At 42.3% G+C, this 14,743-nt stretch overlaps 1 protein-coding gene across 1 annotated transcript in view; it reads right to left on the bottom strand.

The window, feature by feature from the left end:
• TNC (tenascin C) overlaps positions 1-14,743 on the bottom strand; it is a 204,871-nt gene that overhangs the window by 112,847 nt on the left and 77,281 nt on the right. Inside the window, 5 exon segments of the mRNA XM_040322752.1 lie at positions 1,537-1,620; positions 1,623-1,689; positions 3,042-3,157; positions 5,481-5,642; positions 5,645-5,743. Of these exon segments, the coding sequence (XP_040178686.1) occupies positions 1,537-1,620; positions 1,623-1,689; positions 3,042-3,157; positions 5,481-5,642; positions 5,645-5,743 (528 nt within the window).

The raw sequence follows: 14,743 nt of genomic DNA, 5'->3' as shown, positions 1-14,743 counted from the left end.
ACATCGGGGGTCTGTTAGCTGCTAGAGATATCAGTGGTCTACTGAAAAAATCAGGGGTCTATTAGCTGCCAGAGACATCTGTGGTCTACTGGAAACATCAGGGGTCTATTAGCTGATGAAGATATCAGTGGTCTACTAAAAACATCAGTGGTCTTATAGCTGCCAGAGACATCCGTGGTCTACTGGAAACATCAGGGGTCTATTAGCTGATGAAGATATCAGTGGTCTACTGCAAACATCGGGGGTCTATTAGCTGCTGGAGACAACAGTGGTCTACTGGAATCATCAGGGGTCTATTAGATGCTGAAGACATCAGTAGTCTACTGGAAACATCAGGGGTCTATTGGTTGCTGGAGACATCAGTGGTCTACTGTTAATATTTGGGGTCTATTAGCTGCTAGATACATCAGTGGTCTACTGGAAACATTGGAAACATTGGGGGTCTGTTAGCTGCTGGAGATATCAGTGGTCTACTGGAAATATTGTGGGTCTATTATCTGCTGGAGACATCAGTGGTCTACTGAAAACATCAGGGGTATATTAGCTGCTGGAGACATCAGTGGTCTACTGGAAACATTGGGGTTCTGTTAGCTGCTGGAAACATCAGCGGTCTATTCGTTTCTGGAGACATCAGTGGCCTACTGTTAAAGTTTTGGATCTATTAGCTGCTGCAGACATCAGTGGTCTACTGGAAACATCGGGGATCTATTGACTGCTGGAGATATCATTGGTTTACTGGAAACATTAGGGGTTGATTAGCTGTTGGAGACATCAGTGGTCTACTGGAAAAATTTGGGGTCTGTTAGCTGTTTCTTTGGGTATAACAGCCAGGGAATGGCAGCTCTGAACCTGGAAGTGCCGAAATCCTTGTCACCTCCGGGGTCCTTGGCAAAAGGAGGTTGGGGAATGGATTTTCTTCTACTGTATCTACCCCTTTCCTTCTGGAGCACATCTGTATCTACCTTTTGGGGCAGTTTTCCATGGCCCCTGGTTTCGAGGAACAGGAGAACCCAGGAACCAATACAATTAACAATGGGCAGTCTACTGCTTGCTCTGGAGAATGAAATAAATCTACTGTTTGTGGTCTTTACTGGAAGTAGCGCCAAGTCTTGGACCTGTGCAGTAGATGTATCCGGTGCCAGATAACAGCCAGGTATGTTTTTGAAAGGTTCCTGACGCAGTTCAAGCAGAGGCACCATCAGATTTCGGGACAATGTTGGTGCCACACAACCCAAATCCTGGTTGGGTTAAGTCAGTTAGATCCTTCCCACCATACAGCACACATGTGCAACCACCAACCCAAAACTCAATCTGTTATGTATTCATGAAAACCGGAAGATCACAGAAAGGCTACAGAAAAGATCGATCGCCCCTTCTGTCTCCACTTGATCGGGTTCGTCAACAACGTCTCTTTTTTTGTTTCTGTTATTCCTTTTGTTTGTTTGTTTGTTTTTTAAGGTATTAATAAAGCCAATGTATTAATCACAAAGTGTTCCTTAAAAAAAATAATAATAATAATAATACATAAGAATTTACTTGTTGTGGTGAACTTGGTCAAAGCTGGTCCTTGAGTGTTATTTTTCACTACATGATTGATACCTTCATAGGTCTCTCCGGGGCAAGTCCATGTTGTGTATAAGAGGTGACCGGTCTTTCCAGGCTTGTGCTTATCTCTCCATTCAGCTTTTTCTGGAATAAAGCAATATTGCAAAAAATAAATACAAAGATTAATTAATTAATTAATTAATTAATTAATTAATTAATTAAATTAATATTAATAAAGTAATTCTTATTAATAATAATAATAATAATAATAATAATAATAATAATCATCATCATAATACTGACGCTAATTATAACTACTATTATTATTATTATTATTATTATTATTATTATACTTATAATAATAATAATAATAATAATAATAATAATAATAATAATAATAATAATAATAATAATAATAATAATAATCATATAATAATTAATATAATAATTCATTATTATTATTATAATATTAATAGTAATACTATTATTATTATTATTATTATTATTATTAGACTTATTATAATAAAGTAATTCTTATCAATAATAATAATTATAATAATTATAATAATAATAATAATAATAATAATCATAATACTGACTCTAATTATAACTATTATTATTATTATTATTATTATTATTATTATTATTATTATTATTATTTATTCTTATAATAATAATAATAATAATAATAATAATAATAATAATAATAATCATATAATAATTAATATAATAATTCATTATTATTATTATAATATTAATAGTAATACTATTATTATTATTATTATTATTATTAGACTTATTATAATAAATTAATTCTTATCAATAATAATAATTATAATAATAATAATAATAATAATAATAATAATAATAATAATAATAATAATAATAATAATCATATAATAATTAATATAATAATTCATTATTATTATTATAATAATATTAATAGTAATACTATTATTATTATTATTATTATTATTATTATTATTATTATTATTATTAATAATAATAATAATAATAATAATAATAATAATAATAATAATAATAATAACAATTATGCTGATGGAGGGTCTGCACTGAGGGGGTCTATGCTGATGGGGGTGTCTGCACTGAGGGGGCTCTATGCTGATGGGGGGTCTGCACTGAGGGGGAGGTCTATACTGATGGAGGGGGTTTGTACTTAATGGTGGGGTTATATTGAGAAAAGGGGGTCTGTTCTTAGTGGGGGGGTCTGTACTTAATGGAGGGGGGTCTGTACTGAAGGGAGGCTACAGTTGGCAGGGGGGGGGGTGACACCAATTTTTTTCACACCGGGTTACACCAACCCTAGTGACGCCACTGCTCCCACCTAACAGACTGGCTCCACAGCGCACTATCCACTCTTTCCTGTGTAGACCAGAAGTCCAGGGAAGCAGCAATGAGAGAGCATGAGCAAGTGCTGGGGTAAGAATTTTAATACTGGGAGATAGTTTACTTTATTGTGTTCAGTCTATACTCACAGTGTTCTGGAATATAAGTTTCCACGTGTCAAATGAGATATCCAATGGCTCCCATTCCACGTCTACAAAGGTCTCCTTCACGGTTTTGAACCTCAGATCATCCGTGGTGGGCAAATCTGTTAAAATAAATAAATAAAACATATTTTTGTTCAGTATTCACAGATATTTGTTCGTTTTGTGGGCGGCATGCATTTTTCAGACTTTGCAGAATAATTAAATGAATACACAGTTTTTCCTCTCTGTCTTAATTAATCTGAAGGTCAATGGAGCTCTCGAAGGTTTTCTGCCCTTTGGTCATCAGAAGAGCCTGAGAGTCAGGAAACGAATACATCTAATGCTCATTCCCATGCCGCTAAGGCTCATTCCCATGCAGCTAAGGCTCGTGCACATGCAGCTAAGGCTCATTCCCATGCGGCTAAGGCTCATTCCCATGCAGCTAAGGCTCATTCCCATGCAGCTAAGGCTCATTCCCATGCGGCTAAGGCTCATTCCCATGCGGCTAAGGCTCATTCCCATGCGGCTACGGCTCATTCCCATGCGGCTGATGCTCATTCCCATGCAGCTAGGGCTCATTCCCATGCGGCTACGGCTCATTACCATGCGGCTAATGCTCATTCCCATGCAGCTAGGGCTCGTGCACATGTACAGCACACAGAAGAGCTTGGGCTAATACCCAGCGTGCGCTGACATGTAGGTACATTTGTGTGTGCCCACCCACATTGGCGCCTCACGTCTGCGTGCATTGGTGCCAAGCTGCTTGTTTAAAGGAGATCCTGGTGTGTGCCAATGGCTGGATGTTCTTCAGCTTTCCCGTGACCCGTGTTCCTGCTTTTGCTGACTGATCTTCAGTTGCTGACCCAGATCGTTCCTAACCTTGCTCTGTGGATTCTGAATACTGACCTTGGCTTTGCCTCTGACTATTCTCTGCCTGCTTCCCTGGTACTGACCTCAGCCTGCTCCTGTACATTGCTCTGCCTGGTTAGCTGGTACTGACTCTGACCTGCTACTAAACCTGCTTGCTTTCCTGGTACAGACCTTGGCCTGCTATTGGACCTTCCTCTGCCTACTTTCCTGGTACGGGCCTCAGCCTGCTCCTGGACTTTGCTCTGCCTGGTTCCCTGGTACTGACTCTGACCTGCTACTGGACCTTGCCCTGATTGCTTTTCTGGTACAGACCTTGACCTGCTGTTGGACCTTGCTCTGCCAGCTTTCCTGGTATGAGCCTTGGCTTGCTTTCGGACCTTGCTTTGCCTGCCTCCCTGGTACTGACCCTGACTTGCTACTGGACCTTGCTCTGTTGCTTCCCTGGTACAGACCTTGGCCTGCTATTGGACCTTGCTCTGCCTGCTTTCCTGGTACTGACCTTGACCTGCTATTGGACCTTGCTCTGCCTGCCTCTCTGGTACTGACCCTGACCTGCTTTTGGACTTTGCTCTGCTTGCTTCCCTGGTAAAGACCTTGGCCTGCTATTGGACCTTGCTCTGTCGGCTTTCCTGGTACAGACTTTGGCCTGCTATTGGACTTTGCTCTGCTTGCTTCCCTGATAAAGACCTTGGCCTTCTATTGAATCTTGCTCTACCTGTCTCGCTGGTACTGACCATGGCCTGCTTTTGGACTTTGCTCTGCTTGCTTCCCTGGTAAAGACCTTGGCCTGCTATTGGACCTTGCTCTGCCTGCTACCCTGGTAAAGACCTTGGCCTGCTATTGGACCTTGCTCTGCCTGCTACCCTGGTACTGACCTTGACCTGCTATTGGACCTTGCTCTGCCTGCCTTCCTGGTACTGACATTGGCCTGCTATTGGATCTTGCTCTACCTGCCTCCCTGGTACTAACCATGACCTGATATTGGACTTTGCTCTGCTTGCTTCCCTGGTAAAGACCTTGGCCTGTGATTGGACCTTGCTCTGTCTGCTTTCCTGGTACGGACCTTGACCTGCTTTTGGACCTTGCTCTGCCTGCCTCCCTGGTACTGACCCTGACCTGCTATTGGACTTTGCTCTGCTTGCTTCCCTGGTAAAGACGTTGGCCTTCTATTGAATCTTGCTCTACCTGCCTCCCTGGTACTGACCATGGCCTGCTATTGGTCTTTGCTCTGCCTGCTTTCTGTCCATGCCGCTGCCTCACTGCGTATGTCATTGACTCACCTTGACTACATCTCTATCCATGGCAACCACCTTCTCTCAAGCTACCGGCACCTTTGCTTCTTTGATCCTTGTACCTCTATCACCACATTCAGGAGTGCATAAACCAGAGCCACAAGGGAAGCCCTCTCATTGACTCGGCTTCCAACCAAGGTACGTGACAATGAGGTTGGAATGAGTCCTTAATGCATACATCTGCCATAATACTTACTGTATGTCCACCGAGGTATCATTTTTGTTATCAAATTGACCAAATGTCATCTGCCTCAGTTCAAACATTCATCCAAAATTGACTTACGCGTTGCAACTCTTGCACTGACGGGGATGCTCTTCTGGTCCCTCAGGATAGCATAGACACGAACGAAATACTCCACACCTGGTTCAAGCTCCTTAATGGTGGTTGTGGTTTGGTCTCCGGGCACACTAAAATCGAGCTCTAGCCCTCCAACGCTTGTTGGGTGTACGTGATCAGATACCGAGAGACTTTGATTTTGTTGGCCCATTCGAGATTTACACTTTTTGTGGTCACGTCTGTCACAATTAGGTTTTCTGGTGGTGATACTGTTGGACGGGAGCAAAAGGTAACAAGATAGGTTTTAGGATTCTGATGACATGACAACGTTAATTGGCATAGTACTCATTGGTAGGGGACCATGGCACCAGAAATGACAATGAACATGGTATGTTGTAATGATTGCCCATTTTTTGCCTACGTATTGTCACAACTCCCCCTATATGATATTGTAACATTTGCGTATTGGCTGCCCATACGTTGTTCTGATTTCCCATTTCTTGACCAAGTAGTATCACACGTATTTGAATGACTGCCCATTTGTTGGCTATGTATTACAGCCTGTTTGTTGCCCATGTATTGCCACTATTGCCCATATGTTGTTCATCTGTTGCCCACTTATTGTAATAAATAAACAGCTGTTTTTTGTTGCCCATGTTTTGTAACAATCCTCTGTTTTTTTGCCTGTGTATTGTAACATTTTCCTATTTGTTGCCCACATATTGTAATGATTGCCTGTTTGTTGCCCACGTGTTGTCTCCATTGCCCTTTTTCTGCCTACATATTGTCACAATTGCCCATGCATTGACCACCATTGACTCTCTGTTGCCTATATATTGTAACCATTTTTCTTTGTTGACCACATATTGCAACAATTGCCTGTTTGTTGCCACTATTGCCCATTTCTTGCCCATATGATGTCACAATTGTTCATCTGTTGCCCACCTATTGTAATAAATAGCTGTTTTTTGATTCCCCTGTTTTGTAACAATACCTTTTTGTTTGCCTGTGTATTTTAACATTTCCCTATTTGTTGCCCACATCTTGTAATGATTGCCTGTTTGTTGGCCACATGTTGTCTCCATTGCCGATTTGCTGCCTACATATTGTCACAATTGCCCATCTATTGACCATCATTGACTCTCTGTTGCCTATGTATTGTAACCATTTTTCTTTGTTGACCACATATTGCAACAATTGCCTGTTTGTTGCCACTATTGCCCATTTATTGCCCATATGATGTCACAAGTGTTAATCTGTTGCCCACCTATTGTAATAAACAGCTGTTTTTGATTACCCTGTTTTGTAACAATACCTTTTTGTTTGCCTGTGTATTGTAACATTTTCTATTTGTTGCCCACATCTTGTAATGATTGCCTGTTTGTTGCTCACATGTTGTCTCCATTGCCCATTTGCTGCCTACATATGTCACAATTGCCCATGTATTGACCATCAGTGACTCTCTGTTGCCTATGTATTGTAACCATTTTTCTTTGTTGACCACATATCGCAACAATTCCCTGGTTGTTGCCTGTCTATTGCCACTATTGCAAATTTCTTGCCCATATGATGTCACAAGTGTTCATATGTTGCCCACCTATTGTAATAAACAGCTGTTTTTTGATGCCCATGTTTTGTAACAATCCACTGTTTTTAGCCTGTGTATTGTAACAATTTCCTATTTGTTGCCCATATCTTGTAATGATTGCCTGTTTGTTGGCCACGTGTTGTCTCCATTGCCCGTTTGTTGCCTGCCTACATATTGTCACAATTGTCCATGTATTGACCACCATTGACTGTCTGTTGCCTATGTATTGTAACCGTTTCTCTTTGTTGACCATATATTGCAACAATTGTCTCAAAGAGAGAGAAAACACAGGGGGTGTTCACTGTGATAGCCAATCCTATCACAGTGATCAGGTGACCCGGAATCGGGAGTTCTGGGTCCCAACATTAGTACGGCTCGGGGATCTTGGTAAGACCCTGGTCTCTGTGCTGGGAGGGTGCAATGATGGATTAGCGACTTATAACGTGACTGTGATAGTGTGGCGGAAAATCTGGTGCTAACTGATGCTGGCTGGGAGGGATGTTAGCTCAATGACACTGATGTCCTTAGTGAAACTAACATGATAAGGGGTGGGTGCTTTGTGGCAGGGAGGGCTCTGCCCCTCTCACCCCAAAGCAGCTTGTCCCCACAAGGGACTCATCCCTACAACCCTGGTCTGTGGTTGTGGGGGTCTGAGGGCAGAGGGCTTATCAGAATCTGGAAACCCACTAATGGGCGATGTTAGCCCAAACCGCTCGCCCAACTCTACTGGGAAGGAGTTAACATCAAGGAGGGCAATCAATGGGGTTAACTGTGTGCCTAACAAGTGTAATATGTGCTTCTTTTTTTTTTTTTTTTTTTCTTTTTTTTTCGTCAGACATAACCACAGCAAGAGACCTGCTCATGATTTTATTCATAATTCCGTCTCTATTTCAGGTATAGCATCATTTGTGGTAGTTTATATATTTTTTTTTTTTTTTTTTTTTTATTGTTATTTTTTTTTCTTGATTCTATATTTGTTATTCTGCTATTTGCATATTGTTTGATTTTTTTTTTTTTTTTTTTTTTTTAAGCATATCTTCTTTCAGCCCTTTAACAATTTAAACGGGCTAGAGCGTTCCTCATATATACGAGATCCAACATGCTATCATTACGTGATAACGTGACACATCACCCCATCCCAGTCCCTTCCCTCCCCCCCCCCCCCCCCCACTACCCTTCCCACCCCTCCCAGACCATCTCCCGACTCCACCTAGTATTTTTATTTCCTATATTGCTGCATTCTTATTCCTCTCTCATGTTTTCTGCGTATTTCCGAGACTTTTTAAAATCAATCCATGTTTCCCAGATATCCTTATTTCCTGCCTTGTTCTTTTCGCAACCGTATTTTACTTTCTCCCTCCTATAAGTACCCTCTACAGAGTCGATCCACTCCCATATTTGCGGGCTTACCGGGTTTCTCCATTTTAGGGGTATCAATCGTTTCGCAGAGTTCAACAAATGCGGAATTAGTGATCCCTATAATCGTTCACTGGCGTTTCTCCCCCATGAAAGAGGACTATCCAAGGATTATTTTCCAATTCTTTTTTAGTTATCTCTTTTATCAAGGCCAAAACTTTTCCCCAGAACGTTTGATTTTTTTACACAGTCCCACCACAGGTGGGGCCATCGTTCCCTTGCCTCACATCCTCTCCAACATTCCTCTGACTCCCCTACTCCGAATTTGGCCATTTTATCTGGGGTAGTGTACCATCCTGTCAGACACTTGAAGTTCATCTCGGCGGTTTTTTACATCAACCGCCGAAGTATGAGTCAAATTGAGGATTCTCCCTATGGTCGTCTTCCCCCTTGGAACTCCTAGGTCTCTCTCCCATTTCTGGTATGTAGTTTAGCGTATCCGACTCGTCTATTTTCTGTAAATATTTATATACTTTGGAGATATTTCCTTTTGAACTTTCGGTACTACACATCTGTTCCAATGTAGTGTACTCCTCTCGTGACCTCAATGGGTGTGGGAGGGCATTTAACGAATGACACCAACTGAAGATATCTCCACTCGCTGAGTGCCTCCATTTCATCCTAATTTCGTGAAGGGTCATAATTTTGCCCTTCTAGTGTTATGTCTTTAACCTGTGTTCTATTTTTAATCCACTTACCACCTACCTCTTTAGTCCCAGGTGCAAAATATTCGTTTTCTTTCAAATCTATAAGGGGTGAGTTAAATTTAGTTTTTAATTGTTTGTGTAATCGATCCCATATCCTTAAAGCGTTATGTGTAATTGCGTGTGTTGACGTGTGTAGGGTTCTATAGTGTGGGGGGTTCCAGATTAATCTCCCTAACTGTGCCCTCGCTAAGGTGCATTCAATACTTATCCATCTTTTATCCTGTGACTCTTTAGCCCATTCTATGACCCGTGTGAGGACCGAAGCGTTGTAGTATAATCTAATGTCAGGTACAGCCAGGCCGCCTTTTTTCTTGGTTCGTTTTAGAATTTGGGCAGAGACTCTATGTTTTTTATTGTTCCATATGTATTTCATTAGAAGGGAGTTAATTATTTTAATATATGACGGAGGCAAATAAATTGGGACCATTTGGAATTTATACAAAATTTTGGGGATAAGTACCATTTTTACCACATTATCCTCCAAACCACGATATTGGTCTATTATATATAGTTTTAATTTCTCTTTTAATTTCGTCGAGAAGGGGGATAAAGTTTATTCTAATATATTTTTTTCAAAGTATTTGCATTTTTATACCCAAATACTTTATCTCACTTTGCAGGAGAAATTAAATTTCTTCCGCAAATATAATTCTTCGTCTTTGTGAATATTAATATTTAAATCTCCGTTTTTGTTGTATTCATTTTAAGTTTGAGACCTCGCCATATTGTTTTAAGATATCTATTAACTTCGGGAGGGTGACTCTTGGGGCTGCTTATGTAGAATAATAAAATCATCAGCAGGCTGACAGTTTATGCTCATCTTCGCTACTTCTACCCCATAGATTTCTGGGTTTTGTCGGACATTGCCAGGAGGGTTCCATGCTAGGACAAAGAGGAGGGGGGATAGGGGACATCCTTGCCTAGTCCCCATTTTTCATCTCAAAATGGGCGATAAGGATCCGTTAATTTTGATCCTGCACACGGTGGAAATATAGGGTTTGAGGGCGCAGTATCATCCTGAACTATTCCTTGAAGTCTAGGGTTGTATCTGGAATTCCCCAGTCTACCCTGTCGAAAGCTTTCTCAGCATCAATCCGACAGGAATAGACCGCGGGGACCTCGTGCGTGGATCTGCTCCAGAGAAGGAGCGCCCTCACACCATTAGCCTTTCCCGTCCCTCCCAGGTATAAAACCGACCTGGGTTCTGGGTGATGATGGCTGTCATCGCTCCTTTCATTCTTTCCAGCTAAATTTTTGCATACAGTTTCGTATCTGCGTTAGGAGTGAGATCGGTCGTAACCCCGAACAAGTCGTATTATCCTTCCCTCTTTTTGATCACTGTAATCGTTGCTGCTAAAGCCTCTCTACTCATTTCATAGTCAGTTCCAAGCCATTAAAGTTATTGGCAGCAGTCTGGGGATTAAGAGGGTACTGAACTTTTGTAGGTAGGCAGTAGATGTAAAGCCATCTGGCCGGACTTTTCCCCTTAGGAGTGTTTTTTAAGGCCTCCCTTATTTCCTGTTCCGTTATTAAACCTTCCATCTCTTCCACCTCCTCTTCTTCTAATTTTGGGAGATTGGCTACTGTAGTATTTCCTACCCTTGTCCATTTTTTCACGTGGGCACCTGATGTTTGTTGGATATCAAAAGTTCTTCATAGTAGCTCCGGAATACTTCTGCTATTTTATTTGTCGCATATACTAAGTCTCCATTCCTATCTCTGATTTTTTCTATAAAATCCTAGTTTTTTTTTTTTCTTACCATTCTGGCCAAATTTTTACTAGGGTTGTTTTCCCCAGACGTATCTTTCTCTCTCTGTCCGGTCTATATGTTTCTTAGGTTCTTGTTCCGCCAGAGCTCTATATTCATCCCTTCTTATACTCAACTATGAAATATTTCCCTCTTTTGCCCCTGAGACCTTATGGTTCCTGTTCTAGCCGTTATATCTCCTCCCTTAGTGTTTTTAATTTGCTCGTTCTTATTTTGTTTTTTCCTTGCCCCTTCTACAATAAAGATTCCCCTCATATACGCTTTATGGGGCCTCCCAAAGGGATGCTCTTGAGATACCCTCCTTGTCGTCTCCTGAAAATAACATTCCAACTCTTTCTGTATCCTCTCCACTACTCCTCGTCCCCAACAGACTCTCATCCAATCTCCATTCTGGTGGTGTGTCTTTTTGTATAGAAGTTTTATTTTTAAGGTTATAGGGGCGTGGTCTGATAACGTCATGATTCTCACACTTGCTTCTATCACACTCTCCAGAAGTCTGTGGTCGACGAGGCATAGTCGATCCTCGAGTACGTCCCATGCACAGGTGAGAAAAACGTGTAGTCGGCGGGCCCTCGGATTGAGGATCCGCCATACATCCACCATTTGATTTTGTGTCATTTGTTTTATCAGTATTTTTAGTTGCTCACGATTTGTCCCCCTGTGCACAGGACGTACTATCGAGGCTTGGACTCATACAGAAATTGAAATCTCCCATCAAGACTACATGGCCCTCTTCAAATTCTTTTAGTTTTCTCATGATTTTACTAATTATTTAACCGAGTTTACATTGGGGGCGTATACATTAGCTAGGGTATAGATCTCTCCTCCAGTTTTATTTTCAGAACAGAAATCTCCCCTCCGGGTCTGTTTGTCTATCCACCATGTGAATCGGATTCTACGAGCGAATCCAATAGCAACCCCCCGAGATCGCGATGAGATTGTATCCCCATAATACCATATCGGGTATTCTGTTGAGTAGAGCTTTATATTGGATTCCAAGGTAATATGGGTCTCTTGAAGATAGGCAATATCTGTTTTATACTGTGTTAATTCACAGAGAATTTTGTATCTTTTAATATGGGAATTTAGTCCCTTTACATTATATGAGAGAAACTTGACATCTGTCATATATCTTTTTTTTTTTTTTTTTTTAAGTGTTTGGAATATTTTCTTGTGAAGTCGGTCAGATGGTCTCCCTGCCTCCCCCCACCCCCCCACTCTTCCCATTCCCTCCCCCTCCCTCCTCCTTCCCATCTCCCCTCTCTCCCCCCTCCCCCCTCCCTCCCCATCCCATCCCCCCTCCCTCCTCCCCCCTGGCCTTTTCTTGGCCTATGAGCCTTGGAAGGGCAATTCCTCGCCTTCACCCTCAACTCCTCTAATTGTGGTGGTGCTCGGGCACTCCCTTGGCTCCCCCCCTCCCCCTCCCCCCCCCCTGGTCCACGATCCCGGAGATCCAGACAATTCAGAGCCCCACTAATCCACCCAAGTCGACAAGTCGGGGGGTTCTAGCTGCATTTTAGAGCAGAAGTCATTCAGTTCTTCTGGAAATCTTAGTCGAGCCGATTTACCTCCCTTAATGCCTATTAGGCATGCCGGGAAGCCCCATTGGTACTTTATATGTTGTGCCCGCATCAGCTCTAAGAGTGGTTTCAATTGTCTTCTCCTTGCCAGCGTTTCCTTAGATAGGTCAGAGAATATTTGTAAGTCAGTCTCTCTGTATCTCAGGGGGGGTTTCCCCCTAAGTCTTCTCCAGATTTCTGCTTTATCAACATAATTCTTGAACCTGACAACAACATCTCTTGGCCCATATCTATCTTTCATCTGGGGAATCCCCACTCGATGCACTCTTTCAATTTTGAGGGGCTTCGTTTCTGCTGGTCTCTCAAGTAAAGGACAAAAAATTGTATTCATGATCTCCATGAGGTCTTCCTCCTTTTCCTCTACTATCGCTCTGACTCTAAGATTCTGCCGCCTGTTGCGATTCTCCTGGTCCTCTATCCTATAGGCCGCCATTCTCTGGCTCTCGGTCAGGGCCCTAACCTGCCCTTTCAGGGTGTTTATTTCTTGATCCTGTTCCTCTAATCTCCTTTCTGTCTCTACTACTCTTTCTCTGAGTCCTCCAAGGTCCACTCTCACCTTATTGATCTCTGTCTTTATGACATTTTCCATCCTTAATAGCATAGCGTTCATTTCTGCCTTTGTGGGGGGCTGTGTATCCTGTAAGTCCGAGGCCAACACTTCCGTGTTATTATGATCTTGCTCGCTTTCTATTGTAATTTCACTTTTAGAGCTCTCCGCACTACTTGCTCCCTTTTTTAATTCATTCTTCTTCTTTTCAGTCTTTTTTGCAAGACCCGGGCTTTTAAGGCTCCCCTCTTGTGTCATATATTGCTGTATGGAGCTATTCCCCGAGTTGTTCTTAGTGGGTTTTAGGGTGACCCCTCTCGTCGATCTATTCATTTTGTTGGAGGGTCTAATTCTCTTCCCCAGTTTGAATAAAGACTTTTTACAGTCTACGATGTATTTTTACTTAGCCTTGGCTGAGCTCCTCTGTGTGGGAATATCTATTCCCCTCTCGCTATTCTCTCCACTCCCTTCAAGGGGGGAGACAGGGCGCAACGGGGAAAAAGGAGGTAAGACAGACGGAGGGGACAGCCGGGAGCACCCAAAAGGAGAAGGAATAAAGTAGAGGGGTCGCCCTGAAGGAAACACAGAGTGGAGAAGACAGACAAAATGACCCGAAGTGGGGTACCCAGCTCTATTACCCACCGTGGTCCGGCCAGCTGTAGCTCTATCTTTCTACGTGAGGGCTGTCCACCGTGTATTTCTAGAGCTTAAGCTGCGGTGTTTTCTCTGGTGTGTCCTCCCCTACCCAGGGTAGCCTTTCTCAGGGTTTGGACCTCCCAAGCGTCCAGTGAGGTCTTGTATGTGTATCTGTGCTTTGAGTGGAAGGAACTCTTTAAACTATTGAAACTTGTCTTCACTGGGTTGTGCACTGCGCATAATTCTGTGTGTTATAATTTATGTGGTCACCTTGCGGCAAGGAGTTACCCAGGTCACAGGTAAATTAAATATACCCACATTTCTGGTGAGATAGGCAAAGAAAAAAAAAGGGGGTTCCAGCCCGCTCCACTACATATAAGATTTCTGCCACAAGTCTCTACCCTGGAGTCGTTGTAACTTAAGTCCCATATCTTTAGGTAGACTTGTCGACTTAACGCATATCAGTAGGTCACACATATAATTTCTTCAGCATGCTTTTCAGGCTTATTTATCAGAGCTCCCAATTTCTAGGCGATTATTACATTATATCACAGCCCCTATTTTTTCATCAGTACTGACAGGATGCACCTATTGCCTTATATCAACGTCCAGCTTACTTTTATCAGTGATCCCACAATCAAGATAAGTATTATATTAATCACAGTCCATCAATGTTCCCATAATCAAGGCAAGTAGTGTCACAACCCAGACTTACTCATCAGTTTTCCCTAAATCACAGCAGGTAATATGTATATTTTTTATAAAAGGGAAAAAAAAAAAAAAAAAAAATCTTTCCTTCCTTTCCCCTTTCTTTCCCTCTCTTCTCCTTTGAGATCATAGAACCTTCAGGGGGGGGGGGGGTTCCGGGGGGGGGGGGGGGGCCGGGACGGCGTCCTGTCCCGCTCGGCTCAGATGAGCGTCTCACCCAACCTATGGACCTTTCGCAGCCGCTGCTCCACCTCTTCACTGACGGATGTCTGTTGAGTCCCGGGTCCCGTCGGAGAGTTTAGATCCCGCCGAGCGGGG

This window comes from Rana temporaria, chromosome 9 (assembly GCF_905171775.1).
Source record: "Rana temporaria chromosome 9, aRanTem1.1, whole genome shotgun sequence".
In the NCBI taxonomy this organism is placed as follows: domain Eukaryota; kingdom Metazoa; phylum Chordata; class Amphibia; order Anura; family Ranidae; genus Rana; species Rana temporaria.
Note: the sequence above shows the minus strand (reverse complement) of the source record. Positions and strands in the feature narration are given on the sequence as shown.